Source organism: Urocitellus parryii, chromosome 2 (assembly GCF_045843805.1).
Source record: "Urocitellus parryii isolate mUroPar1 chromosome 2, mUroPar1.hap1, whole genome shotgun sequence".
NCBI lineage: Eukaryota > Metazoa > Chordata > Mammalia > Rodentia > Sciuridae > Urocitellus > Urocitellus parryii.
Genome location: NC_135532.1, coordinates 35,604,315 through 35,625,765, shown reverse-complemented (window position 1 = coordinate 35,625,765; position 21,451 = coordinate 35,604,315). Strand labels below are relative to the sequence as shown.

Below are 21,451 nucleotides of genomic sequence, written 5' to 3'. Positions count from 1 at the left end.
TCCCCTAAGTGTCCCAAAACAAGGTTTCCAATAGCCAATGCTGTAGTCCAACTATAGACCTTTTCCATTTCTCCTCCTAATCTGGCTTCTTGTGAAGGAAAAGACCACAAAGCATGTTTTCAAGTTCCTTGCATGTTATTGCTGACATCATTCCCTGTAATTTGAGTTACAGAAGCATGGTTATGGCAGAATAGGTTGCATAATATTTCATTTTAAATTTCAGCAGCAATAATTCAGAAAACAGATTGTTGATAGATTTAGGCAAAGGGGCGGTGGGGAGGCAGGGTAGGGGGAGCTAATTCGGTGAAGCCTTTCTCTAATACTGGCAATGAGGGAAGAAAACAAAATTTTAAGAACCTTGCTGTTTGAACTATAACCTAATCCTCCAGGACTCATCAAAATTTTTGGCAGTTATGCATTGCCACACAATTCTGGTTTTCTCTTGGGGTATCGCTTTCTTAGAACTCAAAGTGAATCATTCTTCAAAGAACCTAAGAAATGTATCAGAATGAGACTAATTTTCTTAAGTAGATTTTACTAACTTGGAATAGAATTATCCAAAACTTAATAGCAAGAAATTTAACTGTTTTTTAAAATGGGGGCTGCAAAAGGGAGAGAGTGAATTCTAGAGGGCCGTAACTGCAGCAGGTTCAGGCTCCATATGTTTTTGTCAACTATCCTACAGTAAATTACTTTGCATCTAAAATCCTGCAGATGAAAAATGCCTGCTACAATAAAACCATCACCTGGAAATATTACTGTACGTAACATTACTATACGTAACATTACTATACGTAACTCCTTAACAATCCTAACTGTTGGGCTGGAGATGTGGCTCAGCGGTAGTGCGCTCGCCTGGCATGCGTGCGGCCTGGGTTCGATCCTCAGCACCACATACAAACAAAGATGTTGTGTCTGCCGATAACTAAAAAATAAAATATTAAAAAAAAAAAAAAAAAAACAATCCTAACTGTTGATTCTCAGCATAGACATAAAGTACTTAAATGAAACATCATCAACTCACATTAGGTAAATAATTTAATGACAGAACACTCAAATTTAACACAGTATTTCAAGTTATTATATTTTTGTCTGGAGTACAGATCTGAAATGGTACACACTGTACCCAAATATTGAATCACAAATTAAACAAATAGAAAGAAAAATAAATTCTCCAGACTTAGGTTTCCATTCTCACTTCCACTTGCTGCACACTATTTCTATGGAAGATGTTTAGTTAAAACTTGAATGGACAACTCATGAGAAGATCTACTGCCAAATGAGCTAACATGGACTAGTTCCTGGGCACTGAGGAAGGAGGCTCTGATTAGAAGCCAGTCCCATGTTCTGTTCAGATGAAGTGCCATTCAGCAGCTACTGAGCATTTAATATATAGAGAAAAGTAGAAAAAAAATGTTTTTTTTTTCCATAAAGAAAAAGCCAATGGAGGATCAGCTCTAGCTCTGTAGCACATCAGGCATGACAAGCATCCACACCCCAAATGTCCCTGGCTCTCCACCCTGCCCATTTGGTAGCACCTTGATTCCCTGACCCTGTTCTCCTGACACCATGGCTAAGAGTTGCCACAGGCTTGTCTGAGAGCAGAAAGCCGAAGGAAACAGGAGGTGTTGCCCAGCATTTACATTCTGCCCACAAGGACAGACACACCAGGTAAGACTCGTTAAAATTGTCAGCCTGCCTGACTTCTGCTCTATAGGCTGTCTAAGAACACTTCTTACTGAGAGTGGCCCTGCTGGTCTTGGAGTAGCACGGAAGATAAGGCTGACTTTAGTTAGGTCATTAAGAATGACCCTGTTAGATCACAGCTGCCCATCCCAAATCTATGGAGAGCAGATGAACTGTGGGCTTTGTTCTGGTTGGACCCTATATTACATACCACCTAGTTTAATAAAATTGCTTTTCTTATGTTACACTTCTTTGTAAATTCACACCCCATTAAAATTTAAACTGCCAGCCCCAAATGCAAAAGGCTCCAACACTGAAAAAGCATGGCAAGCAGTTGTGGATTCTGAGGTAAACTTCAAGATGGGTCAGTCCTGCCATCATTCACTGTGAAATCTAAGCACTAAGCTCTTTCCAGTTCTGAGAGAACAGGGCTTCACCCATATACACATTTACTTGATCACCAAACAGGGATCAAAGGCTTCTTTTGACTTTGGCACTCTCTGTTCCCTAGAAGGCGAAATCCGATTGGTGGGACAGAGAGGACAACGTGGTCCAAAGTGGATCAACAGCCCCGAATCTGGGCCAATAGAACACCCATAATTCCACCCAGGCCAGGACCCAGAGACAGAATTAGTTTAAGAGCTGCTATCAGCCATTATCAAACAGCACAGCCCAGCAGAGCCCATCTCCGGGCCCTTTCCTTCATCTACAGCCCAGCACAGGGAAAGCTCTTTGGGAAAGGAGAAAAAGGGAAGCTTCCCAAAGGCCTGATCTTCTAGGGATACACCCAGCAACATAGTCAAGTGTGGAATATGAGCCCACCTAGAAAATGAATGGCACTATTTTAAGAGTAAAGCTTCTTGGGAAAATCCAAGATACCTACTCTGAAACTTGAGTAAGAATATGGAAACCACACCAGTATGCAGGTATAGTCTATTAAAAATCTAGATGGATATTTTAGTTTTCAGGTACCATGTGAAAACTTGAACCTCAGTACACAGGTTCAGCAGACTTTAAAGTCCCTACAACTAGAATGGTTTAAGCAATCATTTATAACCATTTAGTGAAAAATTGTCACCTCTGGGTTTTCTGATATTTTAAATTAAACATGAAACCAATTTCTCTCAATATATAACTATCCAAAATGCACATATATGGATTCATGAAGTAATAATGCCCTAATAAAACTATATTCAGCCTTTCAAATTAGGTTCATTGGGCCATCAGCCACCCTGCATATTCTATCAAGGGTAAGAACAACACAATTGGGGAGAAAATATATGATGTAAGGTATACATCTTTCCATAAAGTTTAAGACGTAGGGTAGAAGAAGGGAACACAAAAACAAAATTCCCAAATATTCAAAATAATTCCACATTGTTCTCATACTCCGTGAAACCCTGAGATGAACAGGAGTCCTCAAACGCCTGTGCCTAGATCCAGGCCCACCAGGACACTTCAATATGTTTCCAGCTGGCTCATCATCAACTTCCTGCTGTATTCATAGGCCAAAAATAGTGCCCCGTTGGCAGGGAATGCACGAATCATAGTAGGTTTCAGTCCAGAATATAAGGCTGTTATTCCTAGAAGACAAAAGGGCAATCAAAGATTGTGACAATTCCCCCTCGGGAATACTCCATGCAGCTGCATAGAATAGGCACACTTGTACTCACAAATCCAAACAATAGCATTAAAACCCCACAAGTAGCAGGAGGACTTACATCCAGGTTTTCCTATATAGACTAACAGAAACTAGATAAGGATCAAGTCTCTTGGCAAAGCTGATTGTTGCTGAGGTAACATAAACCAATTCAATACCTGATTAATGCCTAGAAGACAGAGGGCAGAGCTGATCCTAAGATGGGGGGCAGACAGAAGCAACTCTGGGGCCAAAGATGGCATCTAGAGCACCAACACTGAGATCAGAGACCTATTTCTAGTATTAGCACTGCCCAGCATGTTTATGAAGACTGAATTACATAAAGGAAGCAGGTGTACTTTGTAAAATTATTATAAAGTGTCATGCAAATTTTCAGGAAGGTAAGTATGAGTAATATACAAGATGTCTGTACTCTATTTGGGATATGAATTAAATTTGTGTTACTACTCTTTCCCTTTTAAAAATCAAAACAGAAGTTCATAACCCAAGTTTGAAGATGTACAGTGGATACTAGAAAAACAGGTCTTTACAAACAGGTTGTATAAAGCTGGCTTTATACAAGCATTACTAATCTTTATTCTCCTACATAACTCTAAAAATTGATAGTAAATCACCTTCAGAAGTTGCTCAGTCCATTTCTGATTCCAGAAGTCTTAGCATTAAGGATGCTGGACATTCTTTTCAAGCCCTTAGTGGTCGTGTTAGAGATTATCTTCTGTAATATCTGTATTATATAGAGCAGGTGGTGCTAACTTCAGAGCATTCGCCCCCTTGGACAAAGTCCACATCTTAAAAATTCCCTCCAAGCTATTTAGACAAAGAATCCTGACAGGTACCTGCCCAAGGGATTAGGAAAAAGAATTGTGAACATTCTTGAGAATAATGAAAATAAGCTAAAGAAAGGAGTCTGGAAACAGAAAGCTACAAATGTGGATTAATATACAGTGCTAGAAAAAGGATAAGAGGCAGGGAGAAGAGGGCAATTAAACATCTGATCAAACCTCCGCAAGACAGTATTAAAGCAAGTGATCACTCTATATATACACCTACTCTGTTTCTAAAACTAGTTGACTCACCTTTCTGTGTTTTTTTTTTTTTTATATACTAGGGATTGAACCCAGGGGGGCACTTAACTACTGAGCTACATCCCCAATTTGATACAGGGTCTCACTAAATTTCTGGGACTGGCCTTGAGCTTGCAATCTTCCTGCCTGAGCCTCTCCAGTCACTGGGATCATAGGCATGTGCCACCGTACCAGGCTCACCTTCATTTTTCACAACACCTAGAAAGGTTCCGATAAATCCTGCCTGTTTTCCAGACATGGAAAGAACTTGAATTCTGGATTTTATACAATCCACTGGGTATACAGCAAGCCACAGGCAAATTCCACCAATTCCACCACTTAACATCAAAGGCACAGGGCCTAGAGAAGAAAAACAGCAAATGGTATTTGATCTCAAGAACAGCCATATGATATTTCCAGAAACCAGTGAAAATAAGTGATTTCCCCATGGGAAAAATAACCTCTGCATTTCTTCACCCCCTAAAATGGATCCAGAACAATTAATGAATGAAATTCCAGTAAAGCAGTTTGAGATGTGCTGCTTCTGCTTCAGCCCCTGTCTTGAGGAAATTACCAAACCTGGGGAAAGGGCATGGGCAATCATCTGCTGCCATGTTACTTTTCAGCACCCAGAAACTTCTAGTGCCAGATGGGTTCCCCAAATGGAGGTGCATTGAACAGATAATCCCCGGAAACCACACCACCATGGAGCAGCCTCCACATACCCAAATGCTGTTAATGCAAACACATTTACCTAATTCATCTTTTGATCTCCCTGATGCAAAAAACGACCGGCTCAGCTCATAGCCACCGAAGAAGAAGAAATAGCCCGGTACTTCTCGAAGTAAAGTGCTTGAGAGTCCATGGTAGAAGCCCAAAGGGCCATCCTTTCTAAGTATAGTCTTCACAACAGACCAAACTGTACTGGGAGGGAACAGTGAGTGACAGTTACTGCCAGCAGGAAGGATGGGAGAACAAGGACATTCATACCCAATTAACAGAACTGATCAAGCACAAGGAAGGAAGCAGTTGATTTTGTAAAGTGGAATCAAGAATTCTGAAAATAAAAGGTATCCTCCTATGGAATAAAGAATCTCAGAAGCATCTCAGAGAAGCAGACTGTTATTATCAGGTTCATTAAGTTGTTATGGTTAAACATAATTTATTAAAATGAATGCCAAAATTTTTAGAAGTCACATTATCAAATATATATATAAGAAAGCTACTACCTATATTTTCAGAAGTAAATAAGTGAAACCTAAAATTATAATTAGGAGTCCTCCAAACTCAACAAGAATAAAATGGTATTGTCTTTGATCAGTCCCTTACCTCCTTTGATCCATATCTCTTCAATATTTCTGCTATTTTTTAGGAGAATTTGTTCAAGCATTTACACATTGTTTTGTTTTAATGCCAAGGAGTAAATGGTTACTTGAAGGCAAGATGAAAGAAATTCTAAGAGCTGAGCTATAGCCCCTGTGATGCAAAAAGCATCCAGAATTGATTCTTGAGAGCAGCAGAGGTACAGGGAACTCCTTTTAAGCAGACCAGAGTCCTACTCCTGGAGAGGCCAGGACACTTCTGATCCACAGACTCCTCTTCATGATGGGTTGTACCATAGCAGGTTTTATCCTCGGGAAAAAGTCATACTCTGTGTAACTTAGAGAATCTTCTCCTTCCTTTTTCTAGAGAGCAAGGGACTTGGCTTGAGGAGCTCAAGGATCAAGCCCCCAAGGTATCAAGGCCACATCACTCTGAAGCTCTCAGGGTGATGATCTTCCCTCAGAGCTTCAGAAGGCTCCGTCGGGCATTCCCCATAATCCAGGTCCTTCCTGCAGTGCTGCTCCCATTCCATGAGAATGTGACACATTAATCCAACAACACAACACCACTTGTATCCAAACCATGCCCTACCCCGAGTTACTATACTTGCTTTGTTTAGCACCTGCTACATCTCAAATATTCTTTTCTTGCAAGGTGTCTACCAGTCTTAAGTCCTTTAGTTATAACCGTAGCTATCTTTAAATTACCTAAAACTACTTCTAAGGCACATGAGGACCACTTTCTGGGTGTTATTAGTGTTCTATTTCTTAATCCAGGGACTGGTTACAAAGGCCCATTCATTTTGTGACTGTGTATAGCATTGAACACTTATGATTTATGTATTTACAATACTATGTGTATGTTCTAGTTCAAGAAAAATTTTTCAAGGCTTATACTTTGGAACTTCTTGGCAATAATTAATAGATTCAGGTTGGATGAAATGAATCTCAAGGATGCAGAAAACAGGGCACTATTATAAACCCCATTCTTGCTGAGAGGAAACTACTAACTAAAAATGGCTGATTTGTCTACCAGTTTTCCCAGCAAATTCACGGGCTTGGAATTCACCACTTCAACATCTTCAACCAGAACTTTGATCAGCCAGATGTTAGGATGCAATAGCCAAGTTTTGTGATTAATAAGGATAATAAATTGCTTTTCAATTCAAGTAAGTTATCTTGAATGACATATACATTCTCACAGGGTGATGAGAATCTTTTTTCAAGATGAGTTGGAGGGTGATTTGATCACAGAAGAGTTCTGTGCTTACAGAGGTTTTGTGAATGTTTTCAAAACCTGGACCCTTTGTAGATATATACGAAGGACAGGGGAGGGCAAGAAGAGAGCAAAGAAGTCACCACTAGGATCTGGTGTGAGCAACCTGAACAACGCATGAAACCTGGGAATGGGCACTGAATATCCATCTCAGAATCCAAATCAGCACTTAAGAGGGATCAGCTCTCAGCTGCAGTTGAAAAAACCCAATATGGTTGAGGGTCATTCCTTATACACACCCAAGAGGACAAGGGGGGCTAACTTCCAGGCTTCTCCATTTCTGAGGTATTGAATATCTGCCTAAGATGTCCTATGGGGTTCAGAGTCAGTACAACCATCACAGAAAATCCTTGCAGAAAATAATCCTTGACTGGTAGGGGAAAGTGTTCTAGAAATAATATTTTGGAGTAGATAAATCTGTTTCCAAATCTACTAAATTTTAATACAATATAAAATGAAAAAAAAACCCACTTACTATATCAAGACAACAGAGATCTAACGTTTGTTTCCAAATAGTACTTACTTCTGGCTACTGATTATCTTTCCTGACGTCTCCATTTCATACATGGTCTGTAGCCGGCATTTCACGAGCTCCGTGGGGCAAAGCACCAGCGCGGCAAAGGCAGAGGCGAAGGACCCGGCAGCTGCGTTCTGCAGATCACTGAAAGCACACAGCACAGAAGCCACCTCTGTCAGCTTACTCATTCCTTCAGCTTCCACCTCAAGGAAATGGGAACATGGGGATTAAAGTGGGATTGGCATATGCTGTTGCAGAAAGGGATCCCGTGTCCTGTGAGGTGACAGCAATACCCTAATTCCTATCTAGGGAAATGGTACTTAGAAATGATCCATAATGTGTCCAAAGTCACACAGCTACAAAGTGGCAGGAATCACACCCAGTCTGCCTGACTGCCACATCCATGCTGTTTTCATTAGGTACTGAATATGGGCTGAATACTTGTGTTCCCCTCCACCCCAAATTCCTGTGTTGAAGCCCTACGCCTCAATGTGATGGTTTTTGAAGAGGGTCCTTAAGAGGCAATTAGAGAGGTCATGAGAGTGAGGCCCTCATCATGGCATTAGTGCCCTAACAAGAAGGGACCAGAGCCTAGCGCAGTGTCACACACCTATAATCCCAGTGGCTCAGGAGGCTGAGGCAGGAGGATGGCAAGTTCCAAGTCAGCCTCAGCAATTTAGCGAGGCCCAGTCTCTAAATTAAAAAAGGGCTGAAGATGTGGCTCAGCAGTTAAGCACCCCTTGGTTCAACTCCTAGTACCAAAAAAAAAAAAAAAAGAAGGGACCAGAGAGCTTGCTCTCTCTGCCATGTCAGAACACAGTGTGAAAGTACTATGAAGCAGGAAGTGAGCCATCACCAGACACTGAATTTGCTGGCACCTTGATCTTGGACCTTCCAGTCTCTAGAACTAGGGGAAATGTTTGTTATTTAGGCAACTCAGACTGTGGCATTTTGTTATAGTAGACCACGCTAAGGCACAGGGTGACATACAAAATAAAGCAAAAACACCTGAAGGAGAGGAGGAAAAATGACCATAGGTCCCCCACTCAAAACATGCACAACTATAGTACATTTGCCAGAAAGCCTTAAAGAAGTTCTAAGGTCTTCCTTCATGCTTATAATCCATCCTGGAACAATTGGTCATGTAATGAACTACCACAGATAAAAACCCAGTACAAATTTATAATGACAAGTTCCTGCATTCCAAAAAGATTTCCTAGTCAGCTTCCAGCCTCCTGCTTTGGTCTGAATGTGTCCCAAAGGGTTCATGTGCTAGAATCTTGCTCCCTAATGAGGTGGTGAAACCTATAAGAGGTGGGGCTAGTAGAAGGCAGTTAGGTTCTTAGGGGCACTGCCACCCTTGGAAGGGATCAATGTAGTTCTTACAGGACTCCAGTTAGTTTCCACAAGAACAAACTATTGTTATCAAGAGAACAAGCCTCACTTGGGAATTTTTCTATCCTACTGTAATACCATGAAATCTCTCCCTCTTACATATACTCCCACCATGATGTGATCTGCCGTGCTGTGATATAGCTAGAAAACCCCACCAGAACCAAGCAGATGCCAGCACCATGCTCTTGAACTTCCAGAACTGTGAGCTAAACTTCTTTTCTTTATCCATTACTTGTTCTCAGGTATTCTGTTATAGGAACTGAAAATGGAATAAAACACCACCTCAGCAACACAGGCCAAGAGGAGGGGACAATGGGCCTCAGAGGTGGGTAAAGTCTGCACACTCAATGGTTTTAGGTGACATGTCTAGGTGAAAACTACAAACTAGACAAGAGAGAGCAATAAACACAAACAGAAGAATTTACTTCGTTTCATATGGGCTTAGGACCAGTAGGTCTCTAAGTTACCAGTAGGATCTTAAAACTAGAATCCAGGAAGAGTTCAAGAATAGCTAAGACCAACCACCCTCACAGAGGGTAAAAATATCTCCAAGGGGACCTACCACATTCAATGATCCTACTGTTCCATCAGAATTAAACAAAATAAAACTGAGGCCCCTCTAGACTTGTCCCTAGTGGGTGGTCTAGCCTCTATGCCACTGGCAGATGCAACGGGAGGTATCCAGGTCTCAAAATCTGGCTTGGTGTGGGCTTGCTTTCTTTCAGGAGGAAGACACTGCTTGCAGTACTGCAGTACTGGTTCCTTTTGATCTTGGAGAATTACACCAAGACCATGAACACAGCAGAGCCATCAAGGTACACAAATGTCCTACACACAACCTTTTGGTGTATACAAGCTGACCCAGGCTGTTCAGTTCACTTCTCCCTCACATCACTCCTTAATTCATTTGTTGAAAAACTAAGCTTAAAATGGATTCTGCCATCTTTTAACTACAGATCCATAATTGGCCTCACGCAGGGACTTTCTGTCAACGTGCTGACAGGCAATCGTCCAGGATCATTAACTAGAGTTTGCTAACTTTGCTGGATCAAAGGTGGCAGTCAATAAAAGTGGAAGTTGGTTCAACCTCAGGTGTGGAGATGGCTGAGACATCTGAACCAACAACAACCACCTTATTATAGTACAAGGACAAGGCCCAATCAGATTTGCAGTGAACTTTGGCTTTCTAATAAACACTCTCATCTACCAGGGCACAAAATGAAGCACATGGGCTGCAGGTTCTAAGTGTACTATAAATGTATAAAATGAAATCGAAAGGGCAACAGGCACAGGATGGGGTTTTGTAAGAATCAGCTGTCATCTCTTCAACAAAAAACATGACCTGAACACTCTTGCTGTGTAAGACCCCATCCAGCCAAAGGTCAAAGAAGAACACCACTCGGGGTCATGTTCAAACCGGGAACAGACAAATATTGACGATGTGATTGCAAAAATTCACAACGGGCTCTCACAAGCAGTTCTTTCCTTTTCACCACACTTTGATAAATCCTCTTTCTAGATGTGACCCCTATAAAACATTCCACAACCCCAACTGTGATCTACCAGAAAGAAGACTGGGCCGAAACCGGGCCGAGAGAGGCTCAGAAGACGAGACTTGAGGAAGAACTTCTAGATGACTTCAACCAACTAAATGCTACCGTACTGCATGAAATCCGCGTGCTCGGAGTGCTTCTCCACGCAAGAGACACAAAGAAGCGTCTCCCAACCCTTTCTCAGGGACACTGACTTGAGCTTCTAAAAACTGCATGGAAAAAAAAAAAAAAACTGCATGGAAATGCAGCTCTAAGGTATCCAAGCTTCTCCATCAGAAAACATGATGCTCCTCCCAGTCTTCACTGTTCACAGGCTGAGAGAAGAGGAAGGGAAGGGATATTAAGGCCTGATCCCTTAATGGCAGAAGTCATTATCTCTGTGGCCAGAAGGGCTTGCTCTGCTCAGAGGAAGCCAAGTCCTGCCACCACCACCCACACAGGTGCTCACTGATTCCCTGGCTTCTCTCCTGTGTCATCCTTTACTAAGGAGTCTGAGGCAAACAGAATCCCAGGTCTCCTCAAGTAGAAGCCCTTCCCTCTGTGGGGAGGAAGCTACATACACTATTTTATTTTTGGGGGGTCTCCACTGTGGGGTGCTGTCCTCTCCTGGTTTGCCACCTGCTCCCGTCTACTTCCTCTTTCCTTCCTGCCCTCTGTGCTGGAGGGTTAAAGGACCAGAGCTCTGCCCTATGCCAGCTCCTGGAGTCATTTCATCCAGTCTCTAGCTCTGAAAGCACAAGCTCCTTCTATCGTGACAGAACTCCTGCTTGTAAAAGGGCACATTTGAGCCCTTGAGGTATTTTTGTGCACAAGGAACTACTTTAGTCAGGTGGGCACTGCCCCTGCAATAGGGCTTCTAGCCCCACCAACACCACCACCACGACTGCCTTCTGCAACCACGAAGCTGATACCATCATTTTAAATAGATCAGCATTCAAAGGAGGGCTAGCTAAACATCCCAGTATCTCCTGAACTGTTTGATCTCTGCATAATAAACACCCCAAGGACGACCAAGCCCAAGCCAAGATCTGATGTTTAGGGAAGACTCAGCCAAAGAAAGGTAGGCTCACCTGCATTTTCTCAGGTGTTTTTGACCCTCCCTGAAGTTCCACATTTCTCCTCAAACCCACATGGCTCAGGCAACCTCTCGCAACATGTTGCCTTTTGCTGATAAAGCACAACCTAACCTGGGGTCCCAACCTGTATGTACGGTTTGAGTCCAGCACTTCTGTCCATCTAAAAAGCATCCCCCTGAGGAGACTCAGGGCGATACAACAATGTTTTTGTGTTTATTTGTTGTTGTTGTTGTTATTTAAAAAAAAAAAAAAAAGAAGAACAAGGCATCAGTGTCCTGACTCACCTCAGCTTTGCCTGTCTGTCCAACCCAACTGCTCTCCGCACCACCTGCTGGCAGAAGCCGTAGCACATGAAGAGCACTGAGTTCTCCGCGATGTTGGCGATCAGAGCCGGGCTGGTGCCCTTGTAGAAGCCGCGGAATCCCACCTGGGAGTAGGTCTTCAGGCAGCAATCTGTGAGGCCTCTGTATAGGTCCGGGAATGTCTGCATCTTCACCTTCATTGTGTCAAAGGGCTGTCCAGTCAGTACACATGCTGTGCCCCCTGGAACCAGGACACAAGTGTTCTCTAGCACGAGTCTGTGGTTTTCTCAGCTACCCATGGAAATGAAGGCCGGCTGTCCTACCCCAGGCGTTACCTCTGTTCCTTCTGACTTCTTATCCTCCCCAAACCTTCTAGCAGAGTCCAGTAATCAACTCAGAGCAAGTCCCTACTATGTCCGGCACCCAAATCCTACCCTGAAGGGGTTCTACTCACAGGGCAGATGTGTATGTTCCACAGCCCCAGCTCCAGGCTGCAAAGGTGTGCATGTGTTTAGGTGCCTTGGCAATGGGGTCAGAAGGAAGGAGCTGGAGCCTGGCTTTGTTGTAAGGTCCCAGACAGGGGATGCGACCTCTGAGATGCCCCTACTCCATGCCCGCACCACAGGGTTAGCAGGAGGTTGAACCAAAATGGAGGAGACAGCTTAGCACAGCACTTGCTGCACAAGTGGTTAACACACAGCAGTTGCCATGAGAGAGACAGAATTCAGAGAATCACTCGTCTTTGCCTACTGCCCCACGGCACGGTCTGATGAGTATGGGAAAATAACAGGGCACCAGGCATCACATGAACAAAACAAGGAGCCTGGCTAATTAATCCCTCCAGAGCACAATATTTCATCCCAGGGAAAACCTCTTGAATTTTAACTCTACAAATTAATCATTTGTATTTAGCTAGATAGTAGACCTTAATTTATCTTTACTTGGCATAAACGAATTGAAGTTAACCTGTGCTTAGCATAAGTCCTATACTTATCCGTTTTCATATCGGAAGAATATCAGATACTCAAGGCCAAAATTGCATTTGATATAGCTTCAAATAAGAATCCTATACATAAGGAAAAGAATGAACTGTAACTTCCCTATGATATCTTCAGAACCTGGGCTGGGGTTAGTGTTGTGGCAACTGCCAGTGATTAACATTTACCACCCTTTCTGTCCTGAGAGGTCCCACATCTCAGATGCCCCTGTTTATATTAGGAAATGTCACAACCATATAATGAGGCTGCTAGAGCTTCATCAAAACTGAAAAAAGAAGGTCACATAAAATATTTAAAAACTGTGATTTCATAATCTTGACATTATACAGTTATTCCACCCAAACTGTGGAAAGTAGAGATGGGGAGGGCCACTGAGAAGGACTATTTATTGGCCAATAGACCAACAATTCCAAAGGGTCTGAGAACTGCTTGGTCTATTAAGCAACAAGAAAAGTACAATTGCTGTGGTCCTATCACTACCATTCACTTCTTCTAGGGAATGATGATACCCGTGCACTCTGTATTGCCAAATTATCCTCAGTTCTGAATTTGTAGAATAGAATTCAATATGATTTATTATAATTAATTTAGAATTATTCTCTACTAGGCACTGCTGGGCTAGACCACAATAAGATCCAAAGTACATCCAAGCAATATAATTATTCCAAAAGATGATGAAACTGTCAGAATTTTTAAGACAGTACATGCTTTAGATAACCTAGATTCAGATGAACTGCATAAAGCCTTTCTGTTGTTATTACAGTTCAGGGCAATGAAGAACCCAGTGGAGCTCTACCACTGAGCTCCATCTCCAGTGCCCCCCACCCTTTTCTTTGAAAAAGGACCTTGCCATGTTTCTGAGGGCAGCCTCAAACTTAAAATCTTCCTGCCTCATCTCCCAGCACATTAAACCTTTAATTCAGCATGTTAATACTTTAACTGGAGAGTTTCCCTATTTTTTTTTTTTGGCTGATATCACTCCACAGCACTTTATTGTTTATATATTTTTAATGTTTATTTTTTAGTTGTAGTTGGACACACACCTTTATTTTATTTATTCATTTTTATGTGGTGCTGAGGAGTGAACCTAGGGCCCTGCATGTGCTAGGTGGGCACTCTACAGCTGAGCTACAACCCCAGCCCCTATTTATATTTTTTAATTAATTTATTTGTTCTAATTTGATAAACATGACAGCAGAATGCATTTTGATCCATAGTACACAAATGGAGCATGATTTTTCATTTCTCTGGTTGTACACCAAGTAGTGTCTTCATACATGAACCTAGGGTAATGATGTCCATCTCATTCCACCATCTTTCCTATTCCCTGCCTCTTCCCATCCCCACCCTTCCCTTTGCCCTAACCAAAGTTCCTCCATTCTTCATATGCTGAGTTTCCCTATTTTATCAATCAGCCTGGAGGGAGCAGACATCACAGGTTACAATATGTATTTGCTGTGTATCTATGACCTTTCTAAGGAGAAGGTGGATGGCTAATATTCAAATGCTAATTCCCTCCCATGAATCCCTGGGATGTGAGCTAACTTTACCTGTAATATACCCCACATCCCAAGTCCTGCGTACCCCTCCCATGAGTGATGACTATTCAGAATGCCAGCACCGGCTGCTCAAACCCACACCTGGCAGGTTCTCAGAGACCTATCAAGTCAAGAAAGCCAGGAATGATTACAGGGAACAAATACTTCTCCACTTGTGTAGAAGTCAGACATATGATCAGGCTTTTCTCCCTGAAAAACAAGTGAAAACAGCCTCTGTATTTTTCAGGGGTGCCACAGCTGGCTGTGCACCTCATTTTGAGGACAGACATTCTTACTGGGTAGTGGTCAACATTTAGCCACAGGTCATTTAGACTGTGAGGCAGGACAGAAAAGCATAAGGCATGAAGGCAAATCTAATAGGGTGGGACAGTGTCAAGGGAAGTAACAGCTCACAGGGAAGACAGGCAGGTATACTTCACACCCCTCAACAAACAGCAGTAAAAGGCAAGGTAGCATATTGTTTTTAAGATATTCTTATCAAAAAAGGATTTTCATTTTGGCATTCAAGAGGACAAACAATCTAAAGTACTCATTCCCCAATGACACTGGTTAATAAGGTGTGCTGCCACAGAGCTGTCAGGGCTCTGGCTGCCTTATGACGTTAAAGATGTTGAACTACTGACTCTTAAAGTATCCAGATTTCCCTTTAAGGCAATTCAACTTTTGGGATCCACATTGCCTCATTTCAACAATTACCCAATTATCTAACTATCTTCTTCAAATCCCCCTAATCCTAGCTGCCTCAGGCTCTAGATCCATTCCTGGAATCTCTTCTACAACAAGTGCAGACAGGGAAATGATAACTTCTTGGCACTTTAGAGGAGATGAGCTGGATGGAAAACCTGTCTGGCAGGGGAAGCTTTAAAAGAAAAAGGAGAGACGCAAAGAACAACACGTGTATGCTCTGCCCAAATCGCCCAGGACCATAGCTGGCTCCGCACTTCCAAAGGAATCACTTCCTTGGGTGGGCTGTGGCCACGAATCACTAGGGGTTCTCTGATCCTGACAGAAAAACACCCAAAGCCCAGCAGTTTATCTGACCAGAAAGCCAGGGAGGTTAAGACTGCACAGCACCCTGACCTTCTCCAGGGCTACTGACCCATCAGGCGGCACTAAAACAGACAACACTAGACAAGGAACCAGGAAGCCGTAGTCCTGGCCCAGACTTCACACCATCCATCTGCGTAACCGTGAACAAATCTCCATCCTTCTCTGGGACTCTTCCTAGGTATACAGTGACCTTAGAGCCAATGATCTCTAAAGGGCCATCTAGCTTTATCAATAATTCAGAAGCTTTGGGGCCTTCAAAAAAGTGAGACTAGTGTTTCCCATTTGCATTCCCACTGTCTCTCAGTAGAATGCAGGTTCTTATGTCACTAATAGGTACCTCCTCTGCCCAGTCCCTGACCCACAGAACCCCTGCAAACGAGTATGTTGCCCTTGGAAGTTGCAAAACATGGAAGCTCTGCATCAGGGAGGGGTGATCCTATGTTGCTAAGCAAAGGGAGAAATGCCTATCCAGAGTCAGCAGGAACATATAGTGTCAGTATATCTAAGGGCCCAATGTATGTTAATATTGTAATTTTTACAAAACACTTCCATCAACAAATGATTTCTATACCAGGATCCAAACATAAATTACATAAAAACTGACCCAAATACCTGAATGCATATAAACAGAAAAAAGTAAGCTTTTAAATTCTACCACAATAGATCTTAGATCTTCTGTATACTGACTGAAGGACATAAAATGCCAAAAGTTAAGAATCTGTTATGTGATAAAATAATAAAATAAAATATGTGGTTCTTGTCAGTAAGACAAGAACTGTACCCAGAGTGTTCTTATGATGGTTTGAGATCAGAGGCCACAGATGGTTGCACATTCTCAGTGTCTTCCAGTGGTGCGGGAAAGAGGAGAAAGGCCAGTACCCGGGGGTGTAGGGAACTACAGCTCTCCTCCCCCAAGCATGAAAGACTGACCCAAAAGCACACAATGGGAAAGAGATCACTGTGGCAGAGCTCAGCCAGCTTCCAGGCCTGCTAGTCAACTGGAGCACACCTTATGGTCTCTAACCTCAGAGAGGTGCCCTTGCCCCAGGCACCTTATCAGTGTCTGTGAGACCGTGTCCAGACTTACTCATTAGCCTACTTTGGCCGACCTTTGGATCCTGAAAAAAATATTTAGTTCCTTTCTGGAAAAGGATTGTTTTTTTACAGTTGGACTAAGGACAGGGAGAGAAGTGGCAGCCCCTGTATATAGCCTATCTGCTGACCTGGGAAATCCCAGTGGATAACAGAACATTGGGCAACTTACCCCTCTGGCCTCCCCAGTCCGGGGAACTGTAAGCATTATGAGAGTCAGTGGGACACTTGGGAAACACAAGCATTCCAGTGCTCTTCTAACCCGAAGGTAACACAGAACTCTGGAAAACTAAATGATGACTGTGTAAACCCAATTTCACCACTTGCCTCAGGCTGAGCTATCTGCTGAGCCTGCATCTTGAAGGTGATTGTCCTAAAGACTGGCCTGCAAATGGACCCTGGCAGGCTCCAGTCTGCCCATGGGCACACCTTATATGACCAGCCCCAACAAATCTTACTACCTCTCCTTTACTCCCATGGCTTTAAGAACCAGTGGAATATCAGTCTTGTTTCTAAAGGGTGCCCTCTTTCCTTTCCCAGCACCAGTAACAGCACATGGCATTTCCCGGAAAGATGACATGGTATTATTTTTGTACTACAAAGGATTTGAAGACTACGAAACTTGAGACAGAGTCCAATGTCACTTGTATATCCTAGCTGTGTGACAGTGGGTAAGTGATTTCATCTCTGAGCTGTTTTCTAGCAGTATGTTGGGGACATTCCTACCTTTCTTCCTGATTCAAAGTTTTAATATAAAGAATATTACTCTACTGTCTGCCATGTTCTGAAAAATATTATACTTCCATTTAATAAATTCACTCTGAGGCTAAGCATATTATTTCTAGGATGACAAAGGGAATATTTTTATACCAATTTCACTTGATCTTGCAGAGAAGGTACTTGAGGAAACAGAACATTGGTTTTTTTCTGGGATTACCTGCAGCCCCTGCTGTGAGGTCAATGGCAGCTTGGATGGCAGGATTGGATTTCATGGTGCTGCTGGGCTACGTGGAAGGCAACTCTTAGGAGCTTATGATGGGTACTGCATATCCCTGGGAAGAGGCAAGAGTTCACCATTAGCCTGGATTTTGTAGACCCCCATGGTTCTTATTTTAATTTTGCAGAACTAGGGATTGAACCCTGGGGCCCTCTATCATTAAGCTACATCCCCCAGCCCTTTTTAAAAATTCTTGGGACAGGATTTCACTAAATTTCTGAGACTGTCCTCAAACTTGCAATCCTCCCATCTCATTCTCCAGGGTCACTGGGATTATAGACATGCACCACCATGCCTGCAATCCCCCATGCTCAGACTCCTAAGGAGGGAGATTCATTGCCCTCTACTTCTAGGTTCAGAAGAAGGTTCTGTGCTGCTGGGTGCCTAGAAGGAGGCCTGGAAAGGAACACCCAGGTGGCAGAGGTTAGCTCTGTGGAGTTCCATGTCCCTGAGTGTGGATGCCTCCTCTGGCAAGGTGGCCCGTTATACCCCTAAAGCTAGAGGTCCTTACCTGTACAAGGTGAATATTAAAAATACAGTGAGGGGCTGGGGTTGTGACTCAGCAGTAGAGCACTTGCCTAGCACGTGGAAGCCCTGGGTTCAATCCTCAGCACCATAAATAAATAAATAAAACTAAATAAATGAAGGTATTGTGACCAACTATTTTATATATATATATATATATATATATATATATATATATATATATATATGGAGAGAGAGAGAAAAAAGACAATCACAGATAGTCACATGGGGCTGACATGAACATGGATCACAAGTTCTCTAAACAAAGCCCAGCATAGAGAACCAACTGCATACTTATAACCTACCTCCTCTCCAGCACTTCTCAAAATTATTGTGCACACAATTCACCTAGGGTCTTGTTAAAAATGCAGATGCTGACTCAGTAGGCTTTAGGTGGAACCAGAGTGTCTGTGGTCACAACTAGTTCCCAGGTAAGGCTAATAATGCCTGCCCACCAAACACACTTTGAAATGCAGCATCTGGGCCACTGAATCCCAAATTTGCTTGATAAAAATCTACCTGGAAATACTTGTTAAATGTTCAAATTACCAGGCCTCTCTCCATGAAGTCTTGATTTACTATATTTGGATTGGAGCCTATAGTATTTGAAGAAACTGCAGTCTATTCTATCTTTGGATAAAAATCAACTATTGCTGAGATATGGACTTAATAAATATTAACCAGGAAATTTAAAGAGGCAGCCACTTAACATAGAAGACTAAAATAACCAATTCTGTATGGTTTTCAAACTACCTGACGTATTCATGAATAGCAGGGAACAAATTTCATTCCTCATCACATTGAGGAGCAGGTCGGTACACTGGATCAGTGTCAACAGAAGATAATGGTAACCACAAAGAAGTTTTTAAACCACTTGAAGCATTTTGCCAATGACCAAACTCCAAGAAGCTTCCTTTATTAAAAAAAAAAATAATAACCAGCAATAAAAACGCAATAGTTAATAAAGCATTCAAGGTTGAAGTACAAGATGTGCTTCATGGTTACTGGTAGGCTTGGAGAAACAGACCATTACTAGGATAATAAAGTGGTGGCACTCCAACTTTTACTTAGAAAAGGTTATCATTCTCCTCATCTTCCACAAAGAAAAATGAGACCAAAGGAAGGCAAGGTCATCTTCAGGGTCACAGAACTAGTCAGTGACACAGACATGATTCAACTTAAAAAGGCTTGTCTTTCAGGACTATACCTACACACCAATTCCCATTCTAAAGTAGTCCAATCTGGCCAAAACAACAACACAAAACAAACAAAAAGCCCCCCAAACACCCAGCCGTATATTTCAAGGAAGAAACAAGCAACTGGGGGGCAGAGGCACAGAGCACATCCAAGGTGGCCTCTCAGATACACCTCAAGACGTTTGTCTCTTTCTGTGAGAACAATTCTTTCCTTACTTAGAAGGAAAGAAAAGCACAGCAGTTAATACTATTTTGTCAGTGAGAACTCAACTCCTGTAGGCAAGTCAAATTTAAACACATTAAATCCTACAAATAACTACTTGTAGAATTATAGAAAATAATGGTAAGTACTAACAGACGAACTCAGAAGATGTGCACAATTAATTCAGGTTATACGTGGCTATGGCTTGGAGAGGACAAAACTCGGAGGAGGCAAGACTGATCACTATGCATCAAAATTGATGAGCTTGTTGTACCACTTGGGATAGAAAAACTGAATCCCTTCAGTGTTCCAAAGCCCCTCTTTCAAACTATGACTTGGCAGACAGAAACCGCGGCGCCGGCCGTACTTCTTTCTGGTTCTTGGGGAGATTAATTTCTCGGACGGGAGGATGGATAAGGCCACATTTTCCATTAAGGAAGATGAACTGCCGCAGGATTCCAGTTTCAGGCTAACGCTGGAGGCCACCGGCCCACCCGCCACCCCAGTCCCCAAACCGGGCACAGGGCGCTGGGATGCAAACCCCGCGCGCCACTAGGGAATCGAGCAAGGCGCAGACTAGAGGATCCATTTCCAGCTTTCTCTCCCGGGTCCGAACGCTGCCCCAGCCCCACAGCCACTCCGGGGAACCTGCCAGCCTCCCATTCATCAGCGCCCCGGAGCTCCCGGCGCCCGAGCACGGGCGGCGCGCGCCCCGAGGCCAGATGACTCGACCTGGGGGCAGGCGAGGACACCGTTTTCCAGGTGGGCCCTGCGGAAAGGAGGCCCAGGAGCAGGAGAAGCTCGAAAGAGCCGCAGCCGGCCAGTCCCGGGACAGCGCGCGAGGCCCGCGGCACGTGTGCGCCGTCACCTGTCGCCCAGAAAGGTCACGTCGCCCGGGCCGGGGCCCGCCCGCGCCCCGCTCCCTCCTCCGGGCGGGCTGCGCTCACCGCCGCGTTGGCGTGGCTACGTCCTGCTCAGGCTCCGCCGCCCTCTCTGCTACCCAGGGCGGCCTAAGGCAGCCGCTTAACACTAGGGTCGGCCGCGTCCTGCCCTCCGCCCCGCCCACCCCTCCCGCCCATCCCGCGCCGCTCAGGAGCGCCCCTGGCGTCGGGAGCGCGCTGCGCCCGCCCGCCAGGTCCTCGCGCAGGGGCGGCGGAAGTCGGTGCCTGGCCACTGAGCGCTGGAGGAGCGGGAGGGCGGCTGCGCCCCGAGCCGCCTACGGGACGGACGGGCCGCGCTCGGGGCTGGACGTCAGCAGCTTCTCATCGAATACGAACGTACTGGAGTGACAGTGATGAAAAAAACAAGTTTATGCCTGATTTTTGTTTTTGTTGTTTTAATTCCCACCTGCCCTCCCGCCAAGGGAAACCATCCCCAATGACGTCCTGGAAGACGCACTGATGAAAACTGTAACTCCAAGTCAGCCTCTCTGCTCCCCTGGCTCCTAATAAGTCACAGGGCATATCTACCGTTCGTTAGCATTTTATTAAAAAGCGGAAAATCAAAGAAGTATTTAGTGGCCTACAGCAAAGAGCTAATAACGTGGCAATTTGGCAGGAACTTGGTCCAATTAAGACAGCTACTCTCAGCCACTGCCTTCCCATTGCTGTGTTTCAGCCTGCCTAAATTTATTTTCATTTTCCACACTGTTTTATTCCCTTGGTTTTCCAACTTCCAGCCTTGTTTGCTTATGGTGTTGGATTATTGCGAATTGCTTTAAATGATTCGAGGTTGATGACTGAAATATCTGACAGGACTTATTAGTAGCATTGAGTGCACAACAGAACAGACCTTCCTGGCCACAGTGAGTGCTATGAAAGTAACACAGCCTGGTAGTTGAGCACTCTGCAGCATCTGCACTTTGGAACTTGGGCTTATGGAAGACAATTAACTATAGAAACAAGCCAGACAGTTTGCCCAGAGTGACATGTAAACTAACAAGCTGGAACCTACAGCAGTCTGGCACTACCAGCTAGTCCTG

The 21,451-nt window shown here is 43.7% G+C and overlaps 1 protein-coding gene across 10 annotated transcripts; it reads right to left on the bottom strand.

Moving 5' to 3' along the window:
- Positions 1-1,025: 1,025 nt before the first annotated feature.
- Slc25a15 (solute carrier family 25 member 15) lies at positions 1,026-20,521 on the bottom strand. 10 transcript variants are annotated; one of them, XM_026381921.2, is made up of 8 exons: positions 20,203-20,328; positions 18,826-18,985; positions 17,488-17,602; positions 11,834-12,092; positions 7,532-7,669; positions 5,165-5,334; positions 4,612-4,770; positions 1,026-3,269 (listed from the first exon to the last, which is right to left on the bottom strand). In XM_026381921.2, exons 3-8 carry the CDS (start codon positions 17,540-17,542, stop codon positions 3,145-3,147), a joined length of 906 nt encoding a protein of 301 aa, XP_026237706.1. In that variant the 5' UTR covers positions 17,543-17,602; positions 18,826-18,985; positions 20,203-20,328; the 3' UTR covers positions 1,026-3,144. The 10 variants fall into 10 exon arrangements, 9 of the variants coding, with proteins under 9 accessions (XP_026237706.1, XP_026237707.1, XP_026237705.1 ...); XM_026381922.2 differs by lacking the exon at positions 20,203-20,328 and adding an exon at positions 19,624-20,034; XR_003300131.2 differs by lacking the exons at positions 18,826-18,985; positions 20,203-20,328 and adding exons at positions 3,961-4,182; positions 20,418-20,521 and having other exon boundaries at positions 3,194-3,269.
- Between the last annotated feature and the right edge of the window lie 930 nt (positions 20,522-21,451).